The 25,447-nt window shown below is 45.4% G+C and overlaps 1 protein-coding gene across 1 annotated transcript in view; it reads left to right on the top strand.

Moving 5' to 3' along the window:
* The window catches only part of LOC115167817 (vasopressin V2 receptor), a 57,400-nt gene that overhangs the window by 23,572 nt on the left and 8,381 nt on the right, over positions 1-25,447 (top strand). Inside the window, exons 3-6 of the mRNA XM_029722454.1 lie at positions 10,916-11,304; positions 12,078-12,323; positions 16,415-16,561; positions 18,451-19,228. Coding sequence (XP_029578314.1) covers positions 10,918-11,304; positions 12,078-12,323; positions 16,415-16,561; positions 18,451-19,228 — 1,558 coding nt within the window. The 5' untranslated portion in view covers positions 10,916-10,917. The remainder of the gene's footprint in view (positions 1-10,915; positions 11,305-12,077; positions 12,324-16,414; positions 16,562-18,450; positions 19,229-25,447) is intronic.

Genomic DNA, 25,447 nt, shown 5'->3' on the forward strand with positions numbered 1-25,447 from the left:
TTTATGTCTGAGATGATATGAACATGACTGGGCATTCTAACATATCTGTATCCATTCATCATCATCAATAGCGTCTCCCAGGTCTTCCTCACATTTTTGTTTTACATGTCATCGGTAAAATCCTCTATCAACCCTTGATACAGTTTGGAAATCAACTTTGGAGGTTTGTCAGTCTGCCTTAAAATAGCATCTGGCTTGTCCAACGTTTGCAGGACAGAGTGAATAAAGTGTTGTATCTGCAAAAAAATCACCTCACTGTCACAGGCGTCGTAAGGAGTGGACCAAAATGCAGCGGGTATTATTGATCATCTTCTTTAATTTATTAAAGAAAAACACTTAACCTCTATGGGCTAGGTGGGACGTTAGCGTCCCACTCTATTCAACAGTCAGTGGAATTGCGTGGCGCGAAATACAAATACCTCAAAAATGCAATATTTTCAATATTTCAAACATACGACTATTTTACACCATTTGAAAGATAAGACTCTCGTTAATCTAACCACATTGTCCGATTTCAAAAAGGCTTTACAGCGAAAGCAAAACATTAGATTATGTTAGGAGAGTACATAGACACAAATAACCACACAGCCATTTTTCAAGCAAGCATATATGTCACAAAAACTCAAAACACAGCTAACTGCAGCACTAACCTTTGATGATCTTCATCAGATGACACTCCTCGGACATTATGTTATACAATACATGCATGTTTTGTTCAATCAAGTTCATATTTATATAAAAAAACAGCTTTTTACATTGGCGTGTGATGTTCAGAAATTGTATTCCCACCAAAAACTTCCGGTGAATTTACTAAATTACTCATGATAAACGTTGACAAAATACATAACAATTATTTTAAGAATTATAGATACAGAACTCCTTTATGCAATCGCTATGTCAGATTTTAAAATAGCTTTTCGGCGAAAGCACATTTTGCAATATTCTGAGTACATAGCTCAGCCATCACGGCTAGCTAATTTGACACCCGCCAAGTTCGGGGCAACCTAAACTCAGAATTACTATTAGAAAAATTGGATTACCTTTGCTGTTCTTCGTCAGAATGCACTCCCAGGACTGCTACTTCCACAACAAATGTTGTTTTTGTTCTCAATAATCCATAGTTATGTGCAAATACCCCCGTTTTGCTCGTGTGTTCAGGTCACTATCCAAAGGGTAACGCGCGAGCGCATTTCGAGACAAAAAATGTAAAAATGTTCCATTACCGTACTTAGAAGCATGTCAAATGCTGTTTAAAATAAATTTTTATGGTATTTTTCTCGTAAAATAGCGATAATATTCCAACCGGACAATACTGTATTCATTCAAAGAGGAAAACAAAAAAATGGCGAGGTCTCGTGAACGCGCATTTCCATTCCCTTTGTCCTCAGGCAGACCACTGACAAACTGAGTTACTATACTTTGCCCAGAGACAGGAGACGCCCCAATCCACTTTCTGGCGGCTTTAGAGAGCCAATGGAAGCCTTAGAAAGTGCAACATAACCCCAGGGATACTGTAGTTTCGATAGACAAGCAAAAGGAGAAAATCGCAGACAGGCCACTTCCTACTTGGAATCTTCTGAGGTTTTTGCCTGCCATATGAGTTCTGTTATACTCACAGACACCATTCAAACCGTTTTAGAAACTTTAGAGTGTTTTCTATCCAAATCTACTAATAATAGGTGCAGACCCCGAACGCACCTCAAAACAAAAAACCCACAAAAAATAACCCCAAACTTAAAGGGAGGGAAGGGAGGGTGGCCACCGTCAACGACGGCTCCCGTGCTACACCCCCCCAATCCTCCAACTACGGAGGTGGCTCTGGCTCTGGCCTTAGTCCCCATTCTAACCTGTCCCCCCCGCTGAAGGCTCAAGGCTGAGGTGCGTCGCTGGAGACCTCGGGCTGAGGTGCGTCGCTGGAGACCTCGGGCTGAGGAGCGTCGCTGGAGACCTCGGGCTGAGGAGCGTCGCTGGAGACCTAGGGCTGAGGAGCGTCGCTGGAGACCTCGGGCTGAGGAGCGTCGCTGGAGACCTTGGGCTGAGGAGCGTCGCTGGAGACCTCGGGCTGAGGAGCGTCGCTGGAGACCTCGGGCTGAGGAGCGTCGCTGGAGACCTCGGGCTGAGGGCCGTCTCTGCAGGCTCCGGACTGTGGGCCGTCTCTGCAGGCTCCGGACTGTGGGCCGTCTCTGCAGGCTCCGGACTGTGGGCCGTCTCTGCAGGCTCCGGACTGTGGGCCGTTTCTGTCGGTTCCGGACTGTAGGACATCGCCGGAAGCACTGGACGGGGAACTGTCGCCGGAAGCACTGGACGGGGAACTGTCGCCGGAAGCACTGGACGGGGAACTGTTGCCGGAAGCTCTGGACGGGGAACTGTCGCCGGAAGCTCTGGACGGGGAATTGTTGCCGGAAGCTCTGGACGGGGAACTGTCGCCGGAAGCTCTGGACTGGGACTGCGCACTGAAGGCCTGATGAGTGGGGCTGGCTTAGGAGGCGCCAGACTAGTAACCCGCACCACAGGGCTAGTGCGAGGAGCAGGTAGCCTGGGCCTAGGAGACGCACTGGTGGCCAGATATGCTGAGCAAGCATACTCCTTCCTGGCTGGATGCCCACTCTAGCACGGCACTTGCGGGGGGCTGGTATTGACCGCACCGGACTGTGCGTGCGGATGGGCGAGACCGTGCGCACTTCCGCATAGCACGGTGCTCTCCACGCCAAACGCTCCCCATAATAAGCACGAGGAGTTGGCTCAGGTCTGTTGCCTGACTTACCCCAACTCCCCGTGTGGCCCCCCAAAAAACAATTTGGGGGCTGCCTCCTCACCTCCTGAAATGGAGGATATAATGCCTCATACCTCCGTCGTTCTGACTTTGCTGCCACCAATTCCTCCTTCGGTCGCCGGTACTCCCCAGCCTGCCTCCAAGGTCCCTTTCCATCTAATATTTCCTCCCATGTCCATGACTCCAAATATCTATCCTGCTGCTCCTTCTTCCGCTGCTTGGTCCTCTTTTGGTGGGTGGTTCTGTCTCCGGCCTTCGTAAGGAGTGGACCAAAATGCAGCGGGTATATTGATCATCTTTTTTAATTTATTAAAGAAAAACACTTAAGCAAAACAAATGACGAAAACAGTCCAGTAAGGTGCACAGACTATACCGGTAACAACCATCCACAAACACAAGTGAAAATAAACCTCCAATTAGAGACAAAAACAACCAGCTGCCTCTAATTGGAGGTCATCGACAAAAACTAACATAGAAATAGAAAAGCTAGATAAACACATAGAAATAGATAACCTAGAACATAAACCAAAAACCCAGAAACACACAAAACAAACACCCCCTGCCACGCCCTGACCAAACTACAATAACAAATAACCCCTTTTACTGGTCAGGACGTGACACTCACCTCTGTCACAGACTGGTCTTCCCTGGCTGCCTGACCCTGCTAAGATCCCTGTCACCATCTATCTGATCCTCCTAAAATGAGGTATGACAAAGAATTATCTTGGTGTACATTTATACATTATATCATCCAAGAATAGAATCAATGGTTCAATAATTGAAATGACCATTATTCCCAGATCCCAGACTGTAGCTTTATGCTTAAAGCTGCTATCCTATAGCTACTGTAGGTCTAGCCATCAATTCAAGATGGAACTTTGTATCATTCACTGAATATACCGCAAAATTAACTTGAGCTCCATAGACTGGTCTTCCCTGGCTGTCTGACCCTGCTGGACCCCTGTCACCATCTGATCCTGCTAAAACATGATGAGTATAGTGTTGTGTACCAACTGCACTAGAGGGCACCATTCCCGCGGGATGCCTGCGGGATCTGTAGGTCCTGACAGAGATCATTGCGGCGAAGTCGTCATTTTTTCACACTGCAGGCAGGAGCGGGCAGTCAGACGACTTTAGGATTAAAATATTTTTGCTGTTCCACAGATCCTTTGGAAACTGTCCTTTTTCTGCTTTGTATGCGTCAGCCTAACTATCGTATTAAAAGCACATCTTTTTCGCATTATTCACACACTCAGAATTCACCGCTTCAATTTCAGTAGCCTACCTCTCCTAGTTGGGCGTGAAGCACGGGGCAGTTATCTTTCCAAGGAAATGTACTTCCTAAATAGGCCTATGATTAGGCTATAGTGCCTAGAAATAGGCCAAGATATTGATCACCCATATTTCTCTGTCTAAAAATCTTCCCTCTCCTAAAAGGTAGCCTATAAAAATAGCTCAAGAGAAAGTGCAAGTCTCTCCAACTCTGCTCTCTTCTAACTACATCTAGCATATTGGCTGATACAGCCCAGTAATACAATGTAAGGGCCATGTGAGAATCTCTGGTAATTTAACCTATTTCTTAAATTATTTCTGCCCATTTGATATTGCCTATAGGGCGCAAAATTGCAGCGACCATGGCTGGCAAGTGAGCTGCATCACATTCGACTGAAATAACAGGGTTTGGGACCAGTTCTTGTGTTTGCGCCAGCGGGAGCAGCCAAGAAATCGGTCCGCGCAGACTTCTACTGTGCACCATGACAATGAAGCCTGTAATGTTAGAGCTGTTTTTTACTGTGTCAGTGTGAAAAGTAGGGAATTAGCTAGGGAAACTGACAGATCAATAACGTGACATTGACATACTGACTAATAAAACTCACATTGCACTGAAAAAAACATCAGAATATCAATCTTCAATCGTTTGGCCGATTGTTTCATCGTTGGATTCAGGTCTAGTTTGATTAAGGGGAAAATAATAGCTAATATAAGCCAACTTTTGGCCAGCTCTCGCTCTAACGGTACATCAACTGGCGAAAGCTTGCCAAGTTCATTTACTTCTGAAATGGAACAAAACAAAGGCAACAAACATTCCCATACAAACAACTGCTGTTAGATAGTAATAATAGCCGCCTCATATCGCTGTCTGACAGACAACTAGAGGCTGGAGCTTACCTGGCTGTGTTAGCTACTCACTAGCGTAACCTATTCATTCACCTCAGTCGAGAGGTGATGAAACATTAGCTAACGTTACATGTCATTTACAATACTAGCTCAGCACTGCGAATAAACACTAGTTTACCAGTCAACTAAAGAGTAGCCAGTTTCTGTTCTGCTTCCTTATACAACTCAGTGAAAGAGCGCAACACATACACACTATGTTCAACTCTCCCATGGTCCAGCCAGCCTTCCAGAACCTTTGCCTTCACACAGCCTGTCAGCCTGCTCTGTGGTGTCCACCTGGTCATAAATCCAGTCCTAAATCCAGTCGGATAAACACTCCAAACAGCCTACCGACCACTCGGATTGCTCTGCATGGTCCTAAAGCACACTGTTGCCGCCTTTTTTTAAATCACATTCCAACGATAAAACTGGGGGGGACAAAAATGTCATTTCAGAATGTGGGGGCGGGACATGTGAAAGTTACAAACCTAAAAAGTAACTTCTATTGCCAACTATGTAAAAATAGCCTACATAAATCCAACAAACAAAAACATTGCAGCCTGCAGGTAGAAAATATCCTGATAAAATGAATATCTTATAAATCCCATTGGCTACACATGGCCTGTCTGCAACAAACTTGAAACAATGTATGAACTATGAACTTTGGTCTGGCATGAAGCTTGTGCTAGCGAACTTGAAACATTTTATACAATATTCTGGGTGCTCACAAGGCCACTTATAATTACAGGGGGAGGGAGGGAGGGGTGAGGAGGTAGGGAAGGGTAGACCCAGTGGGCAACATAAGTATAAAGAAGCCTCTTAGGTTTTAGATTAAAGATCCAACGGGGACTAATGAGGTTCAAAGGCAGGCCAAGAGATTCCCTGATTAAAAATAGAAAGAAGTCAGAAGAGAGAGAGAGAAAGAAGAGGCCTCTGACTACAACCTTGAACACATCATTTTGAAAAAATTCCCCTCAGCGATGAATAAAGGACCTATCTATTTATCTAATTAAAAACAGTTCCGAGGTCCAAGTTCCACTGCTGCGACCGTGTCTCAATATACTTTGTGTGGTAGTTACGACAGACAAAGATATAAAGTTTGGCGAACTTTACTGAGCATGTTTCAGTCAGCAGTAGTTACATAGTCAGTCAAGTGAACAAGTTTTCTGTGCGAGTGCATTTGTATTTGCCTTCAAAGGCTCTTCAAACCAGTCGCTCAGAACTGGTGCATTGAACAAAATCAAAACATATGTCTAATGTTAGAAATTGTACTAATGAACGTAAAGTGACAATATCCCACAATTGAAGTTATGAAAAACAGTAAAGATAAATTATACTCTCGAGGATATGGTTAGGTAAGCTAGCAGACATTCAACAAGTGCATTAATCTGGCACAAATGATCAGCTTTCTTTTAAAGTATGATTGAACTCATCGCCATCATTGGAAATGTTTGGGATTCCTGATGTTTGGTTGGTAACCCCGTGGGGATTCATAGAGTGCAGCGCTGGCTCTGTACACACAAACACACACACACACACACACACACACACACACACACACACACACACACACACACACACACACACACACACACACACACACACACACACACACACACACACACACACACACTTCAGAGAGAGAGAGAGAAAAACTCTGGTTCTGCTCTGCTTCTTGTCTCTCACTCAATCACTCCCTACCTGCCTGCTGAGTGACCCAGACAATGGGCCAGGGTTAGAGCAATGCAGCTGTGTTGGGTTGTAAAGCCTGTACAGCGGAACTGGGTTCAAATACTACTTGAAATCATTTCAAATACTTTCTCTGTGCTTGTTTGAACTTGTCTGATTTAATTGATCAATAGAATAGTCCCAAAACTGTAACCCCCACCATCTGGCACTCTAGACACTACAGAGCAAACATATTTGAATGATTTTTAAAATATATTTCTAATAGTAATTCAAATCAAATCAAATGTATTTATATAGCCCTTCTTACATCAGCTGATATCTCAAAGTGCTGTACAGAAACCCAGCCTAAAACCCCAAACAGCAAGCAATGCAGGTGTAGAAGCACGGTGTCTAGGAAAAACTCCCTAGAAAGGCCAAAACCTAGGAAGAAACCTAGAGAGGAACCAGGCTGTGAGGGGTGGCCAGTCCTCTTCTGGCTGTGCCGGCTGGAGATTATAACAGCACATGGCCAAGATGTTCAAATGTTCATAAATGACCAGCATGGTCAAATAATAATATTCACAGTTGTCGAGGGTGTAACAAGTCAGCACCTCAAGAGTAAATGTCAGTTGGCTTTTCATAGCCGATCATTGAGAGTATCTCTACCGCTCCTGCTGTCTCTAGAGAGTTGAAAACAGCAGGTCTGGGACAGGTAGCACGTCCGGTGAACAGGTCAGGGTTCCATAGCCGCAGGCAGAACAGTTGAAACTGGAGCAGCAGCACGGCCAGGTGGACTGGGGACAGCAAGGAGTCATCATGTCAGGTAGTCCTGAGGCATGGTCCTAGGGCTCAGGTCCTCCGAGAGAGAGAAAGAGAGAAAGAGAGAAAGAGAGAATTAGAGAGAGCATACTTAAATTCACACAGGACACCGGATAAGACAGGAGAAATACTCCAGATATAACAGACTGACCCTAGCCCCCCGACACATAAACTACTGCAGCATAAATACTGGAGGCTGAGACAGGAGGGGTCAGGAGACACTGTGGCCCCATCCGACGATACCCCCGGACAGGGCCAAACAGGAAGGATATAACCCCACCTACTTTGCCAAAGCACAGCCCCACACCACTAGAGGGATATCTTCAACCACCAACTTACCATCCTGAGACAAGGCCGAGTATAGCCCACAAAGATCTCCGCCACAGCACAACCCAAAGGGGGGCGCCAACCCAGACAGGAAGACCACGTCAGTGACTCAACCCACTCAAGTGATGAACCCCTCCTAGGGACGGCATGGAAGAACACCAATAAGCCAGTGACTCAGCCCCTGTAATAGGGTTAGAGGCAGAGAATCCCAGTGGAGAGAGGGGAACCAGCCAGGCAGAGACAGCAAGGGCGGTTCGTTGCTCCAGAGCCTTTCCGTTCACCTTCACACTCCTGGGCCAGACTACACTCAATCCTAGGACCCACTGAAGAGATGAGTCTTCAGTAAAGACTTAAAGGTTGAGACTGGTTCTGCATCTCTCACATGGGTAGGCAGACTATTCCATAAAAATGGAGCTCTATGGGAGAAAGCCCTGCCTCCAGCTGTTTGCTTAGAAATTCTAGGCACAATTAGGAGGCCTGCATCTTGTGACCGTAGCGTACGTGTAGGTATGTACGGCAGGACCAAATCGGAAAGATAGGTAGGAGCAAGCCCATGTAATGCTTTGTAGGTTAGCAGTAAAACCTTGAAATCAGCCCTTGCCTTAACAGGAAGCCAGTGTAGGGAGGCTAACACTGGAGTAATATGATCAAATTTTTGGTTTCTAGTCAGGATTCTAGCAGCCGTATTTAGCACTAACTGAAGTTTATTTAGTGCTTTATCCGGGTAGCCGGAAAGTAGAGCATTGCAGTAGTCCAACCTAGAAGTAACAAAAGCATGGATTAATGTTTCTGCATCATTTGTGGACAGAAAGTTTCTGATTTTTGCAATGTTACGTAGATGGAAAAAAGCTGCCCTTGAAACAGTCTTGATATGTTCTTCAAAAGAGAGATCAGGGTCCAGAGTAACGCCGAGGTCCTTCACAGTTTTATTTGAGACGACTGTACAACCATCAAGATTAATTGTCAGATTTAACAGAAGATCTCTTTGTTTCTTGGGAACCCAGGTCTTCTCTATAGATACATTCCTCTGGCAGAGAGCAGCACAGTTGCTAACACTTTAGAAGAATAAGTCATGCTGTATTATCACACATACCAGGCTGTGTGAACGTTATTACTGGCAGCAAATTGCACATTAAGTGGCTGTGGTACGACTGAGTGCAAACCTTGTAATTTCTTGTTAGTCACACTAAATTAAAATATAATTCGAGCAGAGCTACATTAATTCAGTTTCCAAATATATTTTTCCAGAACAACCTGACCTCTAACTCTCAAAGTGAGTACCGTACCTTGGAATGCCATCAGGGTAAATAAGACTTTGTAGTTAAGTTAGTCGCCTGCTATTTGAATGAAGAATTGTACAACTTGCACCTTTAAATAAAGGTCAAATAAATACTGTAACAAGTATATTACAAATATTCCATCCAATTAACGTCCCCCTGATAACGTCAGGTCATACCTGCTGTCACCATGGTAATTATAGTATCATTATGACCTCATTTCCTGTCCATTCTTCTTCTTCTCCTTTTGTTCACCCTCTCCTCCTCCTCCTGTCTTATCTTTCATCTCTCTTCAATTCTTCAGTTCCCTCAGCTTCCCCTTCGCTCGCTCTCTCCTTCCTCTCACCACTCTCTCGCTCTCCCACCACCCCCTCACCCTATTCTCTCCCTCTCCTCCTCCTCCTCTCTCCCTCTGTCTATTTATTTGGTCAAAGCTTCTCCCTATCCCACGACTTCATTTCCCTGATTATCACTTTCATTCATATCAATTATGTTATTATTTACTTTTGTGCTATTTATTTATAATAGGGAGAAAATAAACTGGATTTTAATGGGATCAAGAGAGTGTGATTGGAGGGGAGAGAAAGAATGGTATAAACAAGGGATGAGAGAGAGATAAGAGCAAAGGTGAAGGACTAAAATGTGGTGGGATAGAGGGAGAGAAGGATAGAGAAAGAGAGGGATACAGGGAGAGTGGGATAGAGGGAGAAGCTGTCAAATCGAGCCAGGGAAAGTATGAGAAAGAAAACAAATTGAAAGCAGGACTTACGTCAGAAAGAAGGAGAATTAGTTAGACAGACCAACAGACAGGTTGTAGAACTGTTACATAAAAGCACAGCTTTACTGAACTACATACATACTGACAGCATCTCAAATGGCACCCTATTCCCTATTCAGAGCACTGCATTTAGACACAGAGTTGACATTGAAGCATTTCTTTTAAGTTTGAACAATCATTATAATCTCAATCTGAAAACATTCAATCTAATGATAAGACCATCATGTTGATGCATTTGCCGTTTGTTTTTCTTTTTTAAGCACTTTGAGATTATTTCCGTAAGGAAAAGCACTCTAGAAGGTAAGCAAGACAACAGTCTCCGCACGAATAATGCAGCATCACCCCCCCCCCCCCCACCCTGGACCAATTGAGATATCGCGTGTGACTAACAAATGTCAGTTAATTAGTATAGCTCCTGCCTTGGGCCAATCCGTTTCATTTAGTAAACGCCGGATCTTTATGGCAAGATGCATCATTCACCTAACTTTAGTCAAAATCGTCCCAGTGCTGTCTGAGATATGGCGTGTGACTAGCGTACGAACGAATTAAGATAAATCAACCGTCCCCTCCGTGATTTCATCATGGACGATTGTTATTATCACGTTTGTTTCATAAGGAGGCCTGTAAAAGCTATTTATATCCTCATGACAAAACATATCAGGAAGAAGATCCCAATCAATGAAACAAAGTGTTCTTCCAGTTTGTCTAGAGAGAGACCCTGGAAGAAGTCAAAGAAAGATGGTAGAAGTATTAGCAAGAAGTCTGGACAGAGATTGCTAAGACGTAAGAAGGGAGGGAAGGGGGATAGTAAGACTACTCGTCTGTCCAACGAATTAGAAGGCAATTGAAGATCATTTAATAAAAATTGGATTAACCAAACCTAACAAACTATCAGTTTATTATCAAATCTTAGCCGCAATGTTTATTGCAAACAAACAGAGGATGCTTGTGACTTGCGTGATCCGGTAAAGAACAAGGCTGGACTATAGGACTATAGGTCATTTCCGCAGGCCCTGTGCCCTCTTTGCCCTCTCTCCCTCCAAAACAAACACAGGGCGAGATTTTATCATTATTCGTTTTATGAGGTTTCTGTTGTTTGGTTTTTGTTTTACGCAGGCATGGAAACCATCTCCGGGGAAATGGGTTGGAATGGATCAGGCCACTCCTCTCTGGCATCCGTGACAACAGGAAGAACCAACCTCACTTCCTCCCTCTTCTCCGACTTCACATCCCTTAACAGTTCTCATGAAGGGACAGGGTCCTATTACTGGATTATCCCCGAGAACGCCTCAGCCACCACGCCCCATGCCTTACCCCAGCCCAGGATGAGGAATCTGGGTCTGGCCCGGGCGGAGATAGGGGTCCTGGGCTTGGTGCTGGCCCTCACTACCCTAGGGAATGGCTTCGTACTGTGGGTGCTGCTCCGCAGGAGGAAACGCAACGCTCCCATGCATCTGTTCATGGTCAACCTGTGTCTGGCTGACCTGGTGGTGGCGCTGTTCCAGGTGAGACTGACACCTCAGAGATTAGAGTCGACTCCAGTTCTCTTGGGATTAACCCCAGCCCTGTTTTGATTGCTAGGCACCACATGTATACAGTAGTCAACATCAGTAACCTACGAGTGACCTAAATCACAATGACATGGAGAGTGTGGTGAAGCTAACATGACCAAGTTGCTCTGGATAAGAGCGTCTGCTAAATGACTAAAATGTAATGATTCTGTCCCTTCTAGTCTGTTTAACAATATGAATTAGTCAACTATTCATACAACTCAAAATCATTGTTACAGATATATGATCTTCATTTATTATGTTGCTGCAAATTTTCCTGCAAACTTCTAGTTTATTTGAGTTTTAAAAGGCTTCTGAAGTTAGTCATTTTCACGTTGAAATTTTAGGCTTGATTTGACATAATGAAAAATGTAGCAATCCCTACCAAAATGTCCATTATAATCCACATTATAATTCACGTTTTCTGTTGCTGCTGGATTATTTTCCTGCTGTAGCAAACTGGCTCAAATTAAGATCCTACATCTGTATATGGCCGTCCTAAATGACTAACACACATTCGCTTAATATTGTATGGTGGGTGCAGTTCTCAAAATGCAGTGGAAATGGCGTCAGCATTTAAATAAATATTATTATTCCATTGCTATGGCTGTCAGTCTACTCTGTTTCAATGTCCACACTAGCATGCATTGATTCATGGATTCTAAGTAGTATGCTAGTATCCAACATAGCCACGCTAAATTTTCTCTTATTTCCTGTCGGCCCCTCAGGTTTTTCCTCAGCTGGTGTGGGACATCACAGAAAGGTTCCAGGGGCCGGATTTTCTGTGTCGCTCAGTAAAGTACCTGCAGATCGTAGGGATGTTCGCGTCCTCCTATATGATCGTAGCCATGACAGTGGACCGGCACTATGCCATCTGCTGCCCACTGCAGGCCTATCGTGGTGGGTCCGTGTCTCGCTGGAACACCCCTATTATGATGGCCTGGGGCCTGGCCTTACTTCTCTCTATACCACAGGTAGGAGCACTATCACTGACCTCTGACCCCCTGGCCCTGCTGCTCCCCGTACCACAGGCAGGTAGGAACACTGAGCCTAAGCTTGAACCTAAGCCTTAACCTCTAACTCTAACTCCATCATGACTGCCTGGCCCTGCTGCTCTCCCTACCACAGGTTGGTACTGTAGGGGACAGTTAGCCTAACCTTAGTTTTATGTCCACATCTCAACTAAACCCTATCCCTAAACCCACATCTCAGCTCAACCCTAAACCTAGCTTAATGTCCACATCCCAACTCAACCCTAACCCTAACCCTAGATTCATGTCCACATCTCAGCTCAACCCTAACCCTAAACGTAGCTTCATGTCCACATCCCAGCTCAACCCTAATCCTAGCTTCATGTCCACATCCCAGTTCAACCCTAATCCTAAACCTAGCTTCATGTCCACATCTCAGCTCAACCCTAAACCTAGCTTCATGTCCACATCCCAGCTCAACCCTAACCCTATACCTAGCTTCATGTCCACATCCCAGCTCAACCCTAACCCTAAACCTAGCTTCATGTCCACATCTCAGCTCAACCCTAACCCTAAACCTAGCTTCATGTCCACATCCCAGCTCAACCCTAACCCTAGCGTCATGTCCACATCCCAGCTCAACCCTAACCCGGAAACCTAGCTTCATGTCCACATCCCAGCTCAACCCTAACCCTAACCCTAGCTTCATGTCCACATCCCAGCTCAACCCTAACCCTAAACCTAGCTTCATGTCCACATCCTAGCTCAACCGTAACCCCAGCTTCATGTCCACATCTCAGCTTAACCTTAACCCTAAACCTAGCTTCATGTCCACATCTCAGCTCAACCCTAACCCTAAACCTAGCTTCATGTCCACATCTCAGCTTAACCCTAACCCTAAACGTAGCTTCATGTCCACATCCCAGCTCAACCCTAATCCTAGCTTCATGTCCACATCCCAGTTCAACCCTAATCCTAAACCTAGCTTCATGTCCACATCTCAGCTCAACCCTAAACCTAGCTTCATGTCCACATCCCAGCTCAACCCTAACCCTATACCTAGCTTCATGTCCACATCCCAGCTCAACCCTAACCCTAAACCTAGCTTCATGTCCACATCTCAGCTCAACCCTAACCCTAAACCTAGCTTCATGTCCACATCCCAGCTCAACCCTAACCCTAGCTTCATGTCCACATCCCAGCTCAACCCTAACCCTAGCGTCATGTCCACATCCCAGCTCAACCCTAACCCGGAAACCTAGCTTCATGTCCACATCCCAGCTCAACCCTAACCCTAACCCTAGCTTCATGTCCACATCCCAGCTCAACCCTAACCCTAAACCTAGCTTCATGTCCACATCCTAGCTCAACCGTAACCCCAGCTTCATGTCCACATCTCAGCTTAACCTTAACCCTAAACCTAGCTTCATGTCCACATCTCAGCTCAACCCTAACCCTAAACCTAGCTTCATGTCCACATCTCAGCTTAACCCTAACCCTAAACATAGCTTCATGTCCACATCTCAGCTTAACCTTAACCCTAAACATAGCTTCATGTCCACATCTCAGCTCAACCCTAACCCTAAACCTAGCTTCATGTCCACATCTCAGCTTAACCCTAACCCTAAACCTAGCTTCATGTCCACATCTCAGCTCAACCCTAACCCTAAACCTAGCTTCATGTCCACATCTCAGCTCAACCCTAACCCTAGCTTCATGTCCACATCCCAGCTCAACCCTAACCCTAAACCTAGCTTCATGTCCACATCTCAGCTTAACCCTAACCCTAAACCTAGCTTCATGTCCACATCTCACCTTAACCCTAACCCTAAACCTAGCTTCATGTCCACATCTCAGCTCAACCCTAAACCTAGCTTCATGTCCACATCTCAGCTCAACCCTAACCCTAAACCTAGCTTCATGTCCACATCTCAGCTCAACCCTAACCCTAAACCTAGCTTCATGTCCACATCCCAGCTCAACCCTAACTCTAGCTTCATGTCCACATCCCAGCTCAACCCTAACCAGTGTCGCTTTGTGCTGTTTAATAATAAGGAGGACGATTTTTAATTTTGGTTAGCGAGGCTTTATTTCTATTACAGCATATAGGATGACTGTCATTCCTATTCCATTCACCCAGTTCAATGTAACATTGATGGGTTTAGGCGACTACATGATACTCAAATTTACCCTATACTCATTATGACATTACAACCTAGCCTACAAATGAACATTTATAACGTAGGTGCACAGGTCGAGAGACAAATTGGAGAAATCAAGATGACAGAAAGTGACACAATAAATACCCCCTTGCACACTCTTGCCTGCATCTAGCTGATCATGGGTGTAATCCTTAGTCCAAACAGTTGCAAAACATTCCTTTCCATTGGACACATTTAGGTAGGTCCCTCCCCGTTTCGTTTGCTTTCGTTGAAGAAATGTTTTGCAGTAGAACCACTGTAATGAACACACCCCTGATCAGTGACCAGCCAAAAAATCTTCTCCAAGCCAAACCTTCATACTATAACCACTAGCTGCTACACAGCCTACATCGTTGTTACCATATTAACATTATAGTCAAACTAAAACTAACGCGCTAGGGAACCCACAATCCAATCCATGTGTACAATCACTTCAAGCAGTTTAGCAGTTACAACGGGGGGGGGGGGGGGCTAGCTAACGTAAATAGCATTCCTCTCTGTTCAAGACACATTTTATTTCTAGATTTATATTACCAAAACACATTCTCATTTACATTAATGACCTGGAAAATAATTACAGGGGAAAAGAGGGGGGGATGAATGAGCCAATTGGAAGATGGGGATGATTAGGTGGCCATGATGGTATGAAGGCCAGATTGGGAATTTGCCCAGGACACCGCGGTTAACACCCCTACTCTTATGATAAGTGCCATGGGATCTTTAGTGTCAGGACACCCATTCAACGTCCCATCTGTAAGACGGCACCCTACACAGGGCAATGTCCCCAATCACTGCCCTGGGGCAATGGGATATGCCTCCTACTGCAACACCACTTCCAGCAGCATCTGGTCTCCCATCCAGGGACAGACCAGGACCAACCCTGCTTAGCTCTCTCCCTCCCTCTCTCTCGTTCAAAACTGTTCAACTATTGTTTTCTCTCTCTTTGAGTCTACTACTCACCACATTTTATGGACTACAGTGCTAGCTAGCTGTAGCTTATGCCTTCAGTACTAGATTAATTCTTTGAGCCTTTGATTGGATGAACAAGACGTTATTTCATACTGCAAGAAAAGTTGTCATAATTACTGTGTAAGTCTATGGAAGGGGGTGAGAACCACAGGCCTCCTAGGTTTTGTATTGAAGTCAGTGTACCCAGAGGAGTACAGAAAATACCTGTCCTCCAGCTACACCATGGTGCCACCCTAGAGGGTGCTGTTGAGGCTACTGTAGACCTTCATTGCAAAACAGTGTGTTTTAATCAGTTATCTGGTGACGTGATATATATTTACTATGGATTTATCTCAAACGTTTCACAATTTTTATTTGTCAGAAATGAACTGAGCAGGATCGTCCTCCCCTTCCTCCACTGAAGAGCCTCCACTGACCCTAACCCTCAACCACAACCCTATCCCTAGCCTCATGTCCACATCCGAGCTCAACCCTAACCCTAGCCTCAAACACAACCCTAACATGACAGCCTCTGCCCACTTACCATTTACTTGAGCTTTCACACAACCATTTACATATGTTCTGCCCTCGAGGCAGAGCTGCCCTCAGAACAATATAGAGGTAGGGACACTGGCCCCGCTGATCAGTATAGGCTACCTGGGGTGTGTACCAGGGACAGCTAGATGACATGCTGGCTCAGGAAATGAAGTCTCAATGGGACACTCCTGCCCTGACCCCAGGGCCTGCAGTCACATTTAAGATGTTCCATTTTTAGGCGTATCATGAGATCAGTGGAAGTTTCCTGGACAGTGTGGTCTCCTGTTCTGTTAGTTGTGAAGGAAATTGATGTTTGGTTTGGTTTTGACTCCCTCACCCCTCACTCTTCCTTCCTCCCCTCCCTCCACTCCCCACACTCTCCCTCCTCCAACAATCCCCTCTCCCCAGTTGTTCATCTTCTCGCAGTCGGAGGTGTCTCCGGGAGAGTTTGAGTGCTGGGCTCACTTCGCTGAGCCGTGGGGACTCAAGGCCTACATCACCTGGATGACCCTTGCAGTGTTCTTACTGCCAGCACTAATCATCACTGTCTGCCAGGTACTGTCTACTACTGAAACAGACGCACACACATGCACGCACGCACACACACTGCCAGGCTTAATGATCACTGTCTGCCAGGTACGACGACAAGGACACAACACAGCGTGACCACAGAACAAAAATACAATATAAATGTATCCTTTTTCCACATTGACAGGCACAGCGTTAACCGCGGTGCAATGCCCTTGGAGGGTGCCTGGGATCAGAGACCAGCTGCCCTCCGTTTACCAGCACTTCCTATTTCATTATCCTTAAGGCTCTGGTCAAAAGTAGTGCGCTATATAGGGAATAGAGTGAAGTTTGGGATGCACTCCATATCTCTAAGCTATTGGCTACCTGCCACCCCCGAGAACATACAAAACACAGAATTAAAAAATGGATTTTGTATGAATAAAATTTGCTGTGTTTTGATGGAGCGGTTTTTGGTAGGCACTGTTAAATAAGCTGCAGGGAGTCAGTTCTATCAGATCAAGGACAGACCGGACAGCTGGTGGGGTAGATGGGGTGGCTGTACTGGCTGGTGTTGTGTAGCGTCCCGTGGGGGATAGAGACATTCTGGGTTACCTCCCTCTGGTCCAGTCAGACTCAGAGAGAGAGCAAGCTGCTCTATTTAAGGAAAGATATTTCCAGGGTCCGGCTATTTGCTGTTTCCCCTGGCCTAATTAACACTGCCCACTGTAGACCTACTGCTGTGTGGCTGGCCTGTCAGAACACTACCCACTGTGAGGGACCCAGCGAGGAACCAGAATAACAGTCAATTGAACCAGATCCCAGCCAAAGATTAGGGACATTTAATTATTTTTGTTTAATTACAAGTGTAGAGCAGGGTTTAAATACTATTTAAAATCTTTCGAATACTTAGAGTGTGCGATTTATTCTGCCTGGAGTTCCCCCGATGGGCGAGTTTGGTGTTTTGGCAATATTCTATTGGTTCCATTATGCCAGGCAAGCTCAGTCAAAACAGCTTAAGTATTTAAAATTATTTAAAGTTGTGTTTGAACCCAGATCTGATCAAGTGACCTCCTTGCTAACATGGTTTGGCAAGACATTGTTCTAAAGACCCAGTTTCTCATGACCTGCTGGGGTCTTGTGCTTTTTCAGGAAACAGAATCTAGGACATTTAATTGAGTTAGAAAGGTCTATGTTTGGTGTCTGTGTTGGGATGATTAGGTTTAGAAATCGGTTCCAAAATACTTCTCTATGTGCACTCTTTTAATGTCTAAGTACATTTGTTCTATTAGTATCTACAGGTAACTGTCAAAATAAAGGAAACACCAACATAAAGTATCTTTAGGGCGTTGGGCCACCATAACCCGCCAGAACAGCTTCAATGCACCTTAGCATAGATTCTACAAGTGTCTGGAACTCTATTGGAGGGATGCAACACCATTCTGAGATTAATCCCATCATTTGGTGTTTTGTTGATGGTGGTGAAAAATGCTGTCTCAGGCACCGCTCCAGAATCTCCCATAAGTGTTCAATTGGTTTGAGATCTGGTGACGGACACATACACAAACCCTTTAAACACTATGCACTTTTGAGACCCTTCTTTCAAAGTCACTGAGATCTCTTCTTCTAGCTATGGTAGCCAAAATAATGGACGACTGGGCATTTTTATACATGACCCTAAGCATGATGGGATGTTAACTGCTTAATTAACTGAGGAATCTGTGTGGAAGCATCTGCTTTCGATATGCTTTGTATCCCTCATTTACTCAAGTGTTTCCTCTATTTTGGAAGTTAGCTGTACGTTTCTATTAGTTGTATGTATTTTACTCTTTTAGTATCTAGCTACATACTTCAGACATATTCAGACTCATTAAGACACATTCATTAATTAATCCATTCAATCATTCACTCATTCATCTATTTCTTTCTCATTCCAGATCCGGATCTTCAGAGAGATTCACAACAACATCTATCTGAAGTCAGAGAGGATAGTGTCAGCAGAGCTCAAGAAGAACAACGATGTCATCTTCCACTTCCACAGAGTCAAAAAGGACGACAACAGAGCGACCAGGGAGCAGGGGAGAGGGGGATGCAGAGGGGGGAGAGGAGCAGGAGGGGAACAGCTTCTAAAGAATATGAACAACAACCCCTCCAGCACTCTCTGTAACCCTCTCTTACCGCTCTCTCCCCAGTCTACTACAGCTGTTGTACCCTCAGAGTGCTATCCCTACCTGTCCCCCTCTCCACAATACAGCAGCTGTCACAACAACCACACAGCAGCAACACAGCAAAGCCCCTTCAACACCCCAGATAACCTAACCCTGCCCTCCAACCCCGGCCTCAGTGACCAAAGGGTCTCCAGTACAGCTGTAGTTCCCCCATCATGTGACACGTGCTCACATGGGTCCCATGGCCCAGTCACCTCAGGTGGTTGTGGTGGTGGTTCAGTGCCTCCTAACAATGGTGGATGCTACTGTCATGAGTCCTACACATCCTTCGAGCTCCCATCCTCCCCCCGGTGTGTCTCCTCTCCACGCCCATCGCTGGAGTACCCTCCCCCACCCCCCCGGGCCCTGACGCCCCCCTCCATCTCCAACGCCATGTCTAAGACGGTGAGGATGACTCTGGTGATAGTGTTGGTCTACACAGTCTGCTGGTCCCCCTTCTTCATCGTTCAGCTGTGGGCTGCCTGGGACCCCAACCCTCCAGACCAAGGTTAGAGATCGAAGACGCACGCACACAGAAACACACTTACTAAGCACACAAAGCATACTGAGCTCCACTGTATGTCCAAATATTTGGGTCACTGAGGTTAAAAAGCTTAGTGGTAGTTGAACTGAATTCAAATCTAGGTAGTGTTTTCAGTAGTTAAAACCTCTCTAGGGGGTGTGGAACGCTACCGTCCCACCTGGCCAACATCCAGTGAAATTGCAGAGCGCCAAATTCAAAAACAGAAATACTCATTATAAAAAGTCATAAAACATACAAGTGTTATACATCGGTTTAAAGATTCACTTCTTGTTAATCCAACCACGGTGTCAGATTTCAAAAAGGCTTTACAGCGAAAGCAAACCATGCTATTATCTGAGAACAGCGCCCAGCAGACAAATCCTTACAAACAGTTACCAGCCAAGTAGAGGAGTTGCACAAGTCAGAAATAGTGATAAAATGAATCACTTACCTTTGAGGACCTTCATATGTGTCACGGTTGTCGTCGGTTATGGAGGACCAAAACGCAGCAGGTATGTGTATGCTCATCTTGAGAATTTATTATCTTCAAAAAATGAACGTACAAAATAACAAAAACAATAGAACGAACGAACAACTACAAACAGTCTGGCTAGCATAGGCTCAACACAGAACAATCACCCACCAAAATTGGACCAAGCAGCAGAGGAAGGAGCAGACGGATTTCGAGTTGGACTGGCGGGAGAAGTGGACTTGGGAGGAAGTTCTGGACGGGGCCGGACCTTGGCACCAGGCTGGGGAGTATCGCCGCCCGCAGTGGGAAATTGAGGCAGCCAAGGCAGAGAGGCGGAGGTACGAGGCCATAGACGCTCTGAGGGAGAAGCACGAGAGGCACCCCCAATAAATTTTTTGGGGGGGGCACACGGGTAATTTGGCTAGGCGTAGGAGGAGCCGGAAGCCAGCTACCCGTGGTTATATGGAGGAGTGTATGGGGTGGAGAGCGCTATGTTTCGCTGAGAAGCGCACTATCTCACCCATACGCACGCACAGTCCGGTGCGAGTTATTCCAGCCCCTCGCAGGTGCCGTGCTAGAGCGGGCATCCAGCCTGGTAGGAGGATGCCTGCGCAGCGCATCTGGTCGCCGGTACGCCTCCGAGGACCAGGCTACCCAACTCCCACTCTACGCACGGCTACCATCAGGCCCCTGCACAGCCCAGTCTGCCCTGTACGAGCACCCCGCTCGTACAGGGCTACTAGTTCCATCCAGCCAAGGCGGGTTGTGCAGGAGGTAAGATCTAGACCGACTGTGCGCCTCCATAGCCCTGGGTTTCCAGCTCCTGTCTCTCGTGCGGCCCCGGAAGTGCGTCAACCCAGTCCGACTCGTCCGGTTCCCGCTCCCCGCACTAGCCGTCAAGTGCGTAAACCCAGCCTCGCCAGTCAACAGTCGTCGGAGCTGCCCGCCAGTCAACAGTCGTCGGAGCTGCCCGCCAGTCAACAGTCGTCGGAGCTGCCCGCCAGTCAACAGTCGTCAGAGCTGCCCGCCAGTCAACAGTCGCCGGAGTGGCCAGACTGCGCTGAACTGCCGGAGTGGCCAGACTGCGCTGAACTGCCGGAGTGGCCAGACTGCCCTGAACTGCCGGAGTGGCCAGACTGCGCTGAACTGCCGGAGTGGCCAGACTGCGCTGAACTGCCGGAGTGGCCAGACTGTCCTGAACTGCCGGAGTGGCCAGACTGCCCTGAACTGCCAGAGTGGCCAGACTGCCCTGAACTGCCGGAGTGGCCAGACTGCCCAGACTGTCCCGAGTTGCCAGACTACCCAGACTGTCCCGAGTTGCCAGACTGCCCAGACTGTCCCGAGTTGCCAGACTGCCCAGACTGTCCCGAGCTGCCAGACTGCCCAGACTGTCCCGAGCTGCCAGACTGCCCAGACAGCCTGGAACGGCCTGAGCCGGAGCCACCTCCAGAAATAGGTGGGTTGGGGAGGGAGGGTGTAGCACAGTGCCGTCGTTGACGGCAGCCACCCTCCCTTCCCTCCCTTTAGAAAAGGGGAATTTTTCTTTTAGTGTTGCTTGGGGTTATTTTTGTTAAGGTGCTTCCGGGGTAGCACCTTTAAGGGGGGGGGGGTACTGTCACGTCCTGGCCAGTATAAGGTTAATTGTTTTGTAGTTTGGTCAGGACGGGGCAGAGGGTATTTGTTTTATGTGGTTCAGGGTGGTGTGTTTTTGTTAAAAAGGGTGTTTGAGTTAGTAATTCCGGGTGTTGGTTTAAGTTTAGGTATTTCTATGTGGAGTCTAGTGAGTGTATGTCTATGTTTGGTTAATTGGGGTTGGGACTCTCAGTTGAAGGCAGGTGTTGTCTATCTGCCTTTGATTGAGAGTCCCATATAGTAGGGTGTGTTTGTGTTTGGGATTTGTGGGTGATTGTTCTGTGTTGAGCCTATGCTAGCCAGACTGTTTGTAGTTGTTCGTTCGTTCTATTGTTTTTGTTATTTTGTACGTTCATTTTTTGAAGATAATAAATTCTCAAGATGAGCATACACATACCTGCTGCGTTTTGGTCCTCCATAACCGACGACAACCGTGACAATATGGTTGCACTCACAAGACTCCCATTTACTCAATAAATGTTTGTTTTGTTCGATAAAGTCACTCTTTATATCCAAAAACCTCCGTTTTGTTCAGTAATCCAGAGGCTCAAAGGCAGTCACAACAGACAGACGAAAAATCCGAAAAGTATCCGTAAAGTTTGTAGAAACATGTCAAACGATGTTTATAATCAATCCTCAGGTTGTTTTTAGTCATAATAATCAATAACATTTCAACCGGACAATAGCTTCATCAATATAAAAGGAAAACAAGAAAGGCGTGCTTTCGGTCGTGCGCATGAATAACCTCTGGGACACTGCAGTGTCCACTCATTCAAAGTGGTCTTACTCCTTCATTTTTCAGAATACAAGCCTGAAACAATTTCTTAAGACTGCTGACATCTAGTGAAAGCCATAGGAAGTGCAATTTGAGTCCTAAGTCAATGGATACTGTAATGGCATTCAATAGAAAACTACAAACATAAAAAAATCCCACTTCCTGGATGGATTTTTCTCAGGTTTTCGCCTGCCATATCAGTTCTGTTATACTCACAGACATTATTTTAACAGTTTTGGAAACTTTAGAGTGTTTTCTATCCAAATCTACCAATTATATGCATATCCTAGCTTCTGGGCCTGAGTAGCAGGCAGTTTACTTTGGCCCCACTTTTCATCCGGAGGTGAAAATAGTGCCCCCTACCCTAGTGAAGTTAAAGGTCGATTCCGCCACTTCTCAACCTCATATTCACTATCTCCAGCACCATACCAGTATCTACGTATGTAAAAACAGCACGGTTATATGATCCGTGGTTAAAAAGATAAGAAGAAAGTTCCTAAAAAATGGTTCTCTGTGACATCACATTTCTTAAAAGTAAGAAAAACTTTCAACAAGTTTCTGGCCAATAGGAGGGTATTTTCTTGCTCCACGCGTCACCTCAATTCTCATAGTATTTGAAAATCCTTGATGTCATCGAGTAGAACTTTTTAACTTTATATTTTTTTCTACAAAATGTAAAAATGCACTGTTTTCACGTATGTAGACACTGGTATTGTGCTGGATTAATGAAAATGAGGTTGAAAAGTGATGGAATTGCACTTTAATTACTTTTAGCCATGTAGTGGTGTAGCCATGTAGTACACTCAAGCTACCCTTACGAAAACTACTGGAACTACAAACAATTTTTTGGCAAAAAGAAAAAAATGGGTAAGTAGGCAATAATTTTCTTTCTTTTTCTTTATCAGACCTGCCTAATTCTCACTTGAAACATTGGTTTTGTGTTGAAATCCTACAGTCCCACTTTGATGCTGGCGTGTCTTGGACTTCTAACACCTTTTTAAAGACCTACAGACTTCTGGGTTGTACCATTGGAGATGTCTATTTCTACTACATCCATTGATACCAACCAGTAGTCTGTGTGATTAACGGAGGCTGAGCTAGAGTGGTGTTTTTGAGACAAGGGCCGGGGTAGGTTCTTCTGACATCATATGACCCCAAAGTGATCTGTGCTTGCAATTTACAGTCTATGACGTTTCAGATTTACATATGATAATTTTTCATGAAGTACTTTTTCAAAGTAACTTTAGTTCAGTAAACTATATTTTTCGTAGGGGTAGCTTGAGTGTAGCTTAACTTCTTTCAGTGTGAAGTAATTGGTAGTAGGGATGCACCGATATTACATTTTTGGCCAATACCGATATTTTCCTTGCCCCCCAAAAAATGATACCGATCACCGATATTTACAATTTTAACAGCCTTTTAAGCATTCTAGTAGATTTAAATAGTTAACACACACACACACACACACACACACACACACACACACACACACACACACACTGACCAAAAAGTTATTTTGTTGACATTTACATATGTCCCTATTACCAGTAAAACATCATCAAAATCTATTTCTTTCACTTACTTCCTGTGCTGTTTCGTTGTTCACTTGTTCAGTCTCAACCAGGATGTCATCATACATGTCAAGCAGTGAAGTTTCAGCTCTGTCTGTCCGTGGCCTCTCTTTCTCAGTGTGCACTGTCACTGTGTCCGTTTCCATCTTGTCCAGCTGTGTCTGTAACATTTCACGTAAACCCTGTTTCTTGTCTGCATCGAAGTACATGTTCATGTTTCCAAGTTTCAAACATGTTCTCAAATACCATTGAAATGGCAGCAGCGGTATGAGAACCAGCACATTCTTGAGCATGCAATAGGGCTTTCCTCAGTACAAAATCCTCGTAGACCCACTGTGCTGTCAGACTCAGCATGCTCATGGGGCTGGCATAGCTGGTCCAAATGTCAGTCAATCGTGAAGCTAATAGCAGTGACTCCCATAGCAAGTAGCTCAGGGATGTGCGTTTCAACAATACAAATATAACTCCGGTAGGGCAACATCTGAAAAATAACGCCTACTTGGTAGTGTGTACCGGGGCTTGAGGTGCTCGACCAGTCGGCGAAAGCCACCATCATCCATGACAGAGAACGGTTGATTGTCAAGGGCAATGAATTCCATTATCTTGGCATTAATGGATGTCGCCTTTGAGTTGTCTCGCTGAAATCTTCTTACTCTTTCAAATGACTGCTCGACTTGAACTGGTTTAGTTGTTGGAAGTGTGCTCCAAGTATTTTTCTGCTTTTGTTCTGTGTAGCACTGTATTTTTCGTGGCGTCATTACGTCATCTACCTACGTTATATAGGTATGCACTTCAGCTGTGACATCGGTTTTGCACATCGTCGTTAAACTAGACATCGGGCCATTTTTACCTAATATCGGCTGATTCCAATATGCTTACCGATATATCGTGCATCCCTAACTGGTAGCTTGGTAAACTATCTTTTCAGAGTAGCTTCCCCAACACTGCATATCCAGAATAATGAAGGCTGGTGAGGAGAGGACGTCTCATAATAATGTCTGGAATGGTATAAATGAAACGGTATCAAACACATGTTAACCATGTGTTAGATGTATTTGATACCCTTCCATTTATTCCATTGCAGCCTTTACTATGAGCCCTTCCTCCGATTTCAAGTGCCACCAGCCACAACTGATCCAGAACTAGAATTTATTTAAGGTCACCATAACATAACATAACTCAACTCAACTAACACTATGTCAGGTGTTTGCTTACAACTTCAACACTGTGGATTACTTTTTTCTTCTCTCATCTGAAGCAGAACACACTGGCATGCACACGCACACACACACACACACACACACACACACACACACACACACACACACACACACACACACACACACACACACACACACACACACCTCAGTGTCAGTAAATAGCCTGTTTATATCTCCTGTTGCTCACACCCCAGACAGATGTTGACATTTCATCAACAATAGCATCTGCCAACAGCTCGCACACAGAGTTAAACACACACATGAATAGGCACCCAACGCACGCAAACACGCACACATAAGTCATCATGCACACACCGATTGCTATCAGCTGTGTAGTCTCTAGTCAACCCCCAGCTCCTTTTATCTTCCTAAACTGGCAATAGTAAAGAGGGAGGAGGCCAGTGCTTGGTGTCCTACTTATTACATAAAAACGGCATGTTAGAAGTAGAAAGTGGCCAAAGGAAATAGGTAAAGTTTAGAGATTTTTGTTCCAGAAGGAAATTTACAGCACATCTAATAGTGCCAGAGGGAAAC

Source organism: Salmo trutta, chromosome 30, assembly GCF_901001165.1.
Source record: "Salmo trutta chromosome 30, fSalTru1.1, whole genome shotgun sequence".
Taxonomy (NCBI): Eukaryota; Metazoa; Chordata; class Actinopteri; order Salmoniformes; family Salmonidae; genus Salmo; species Salmo trutta.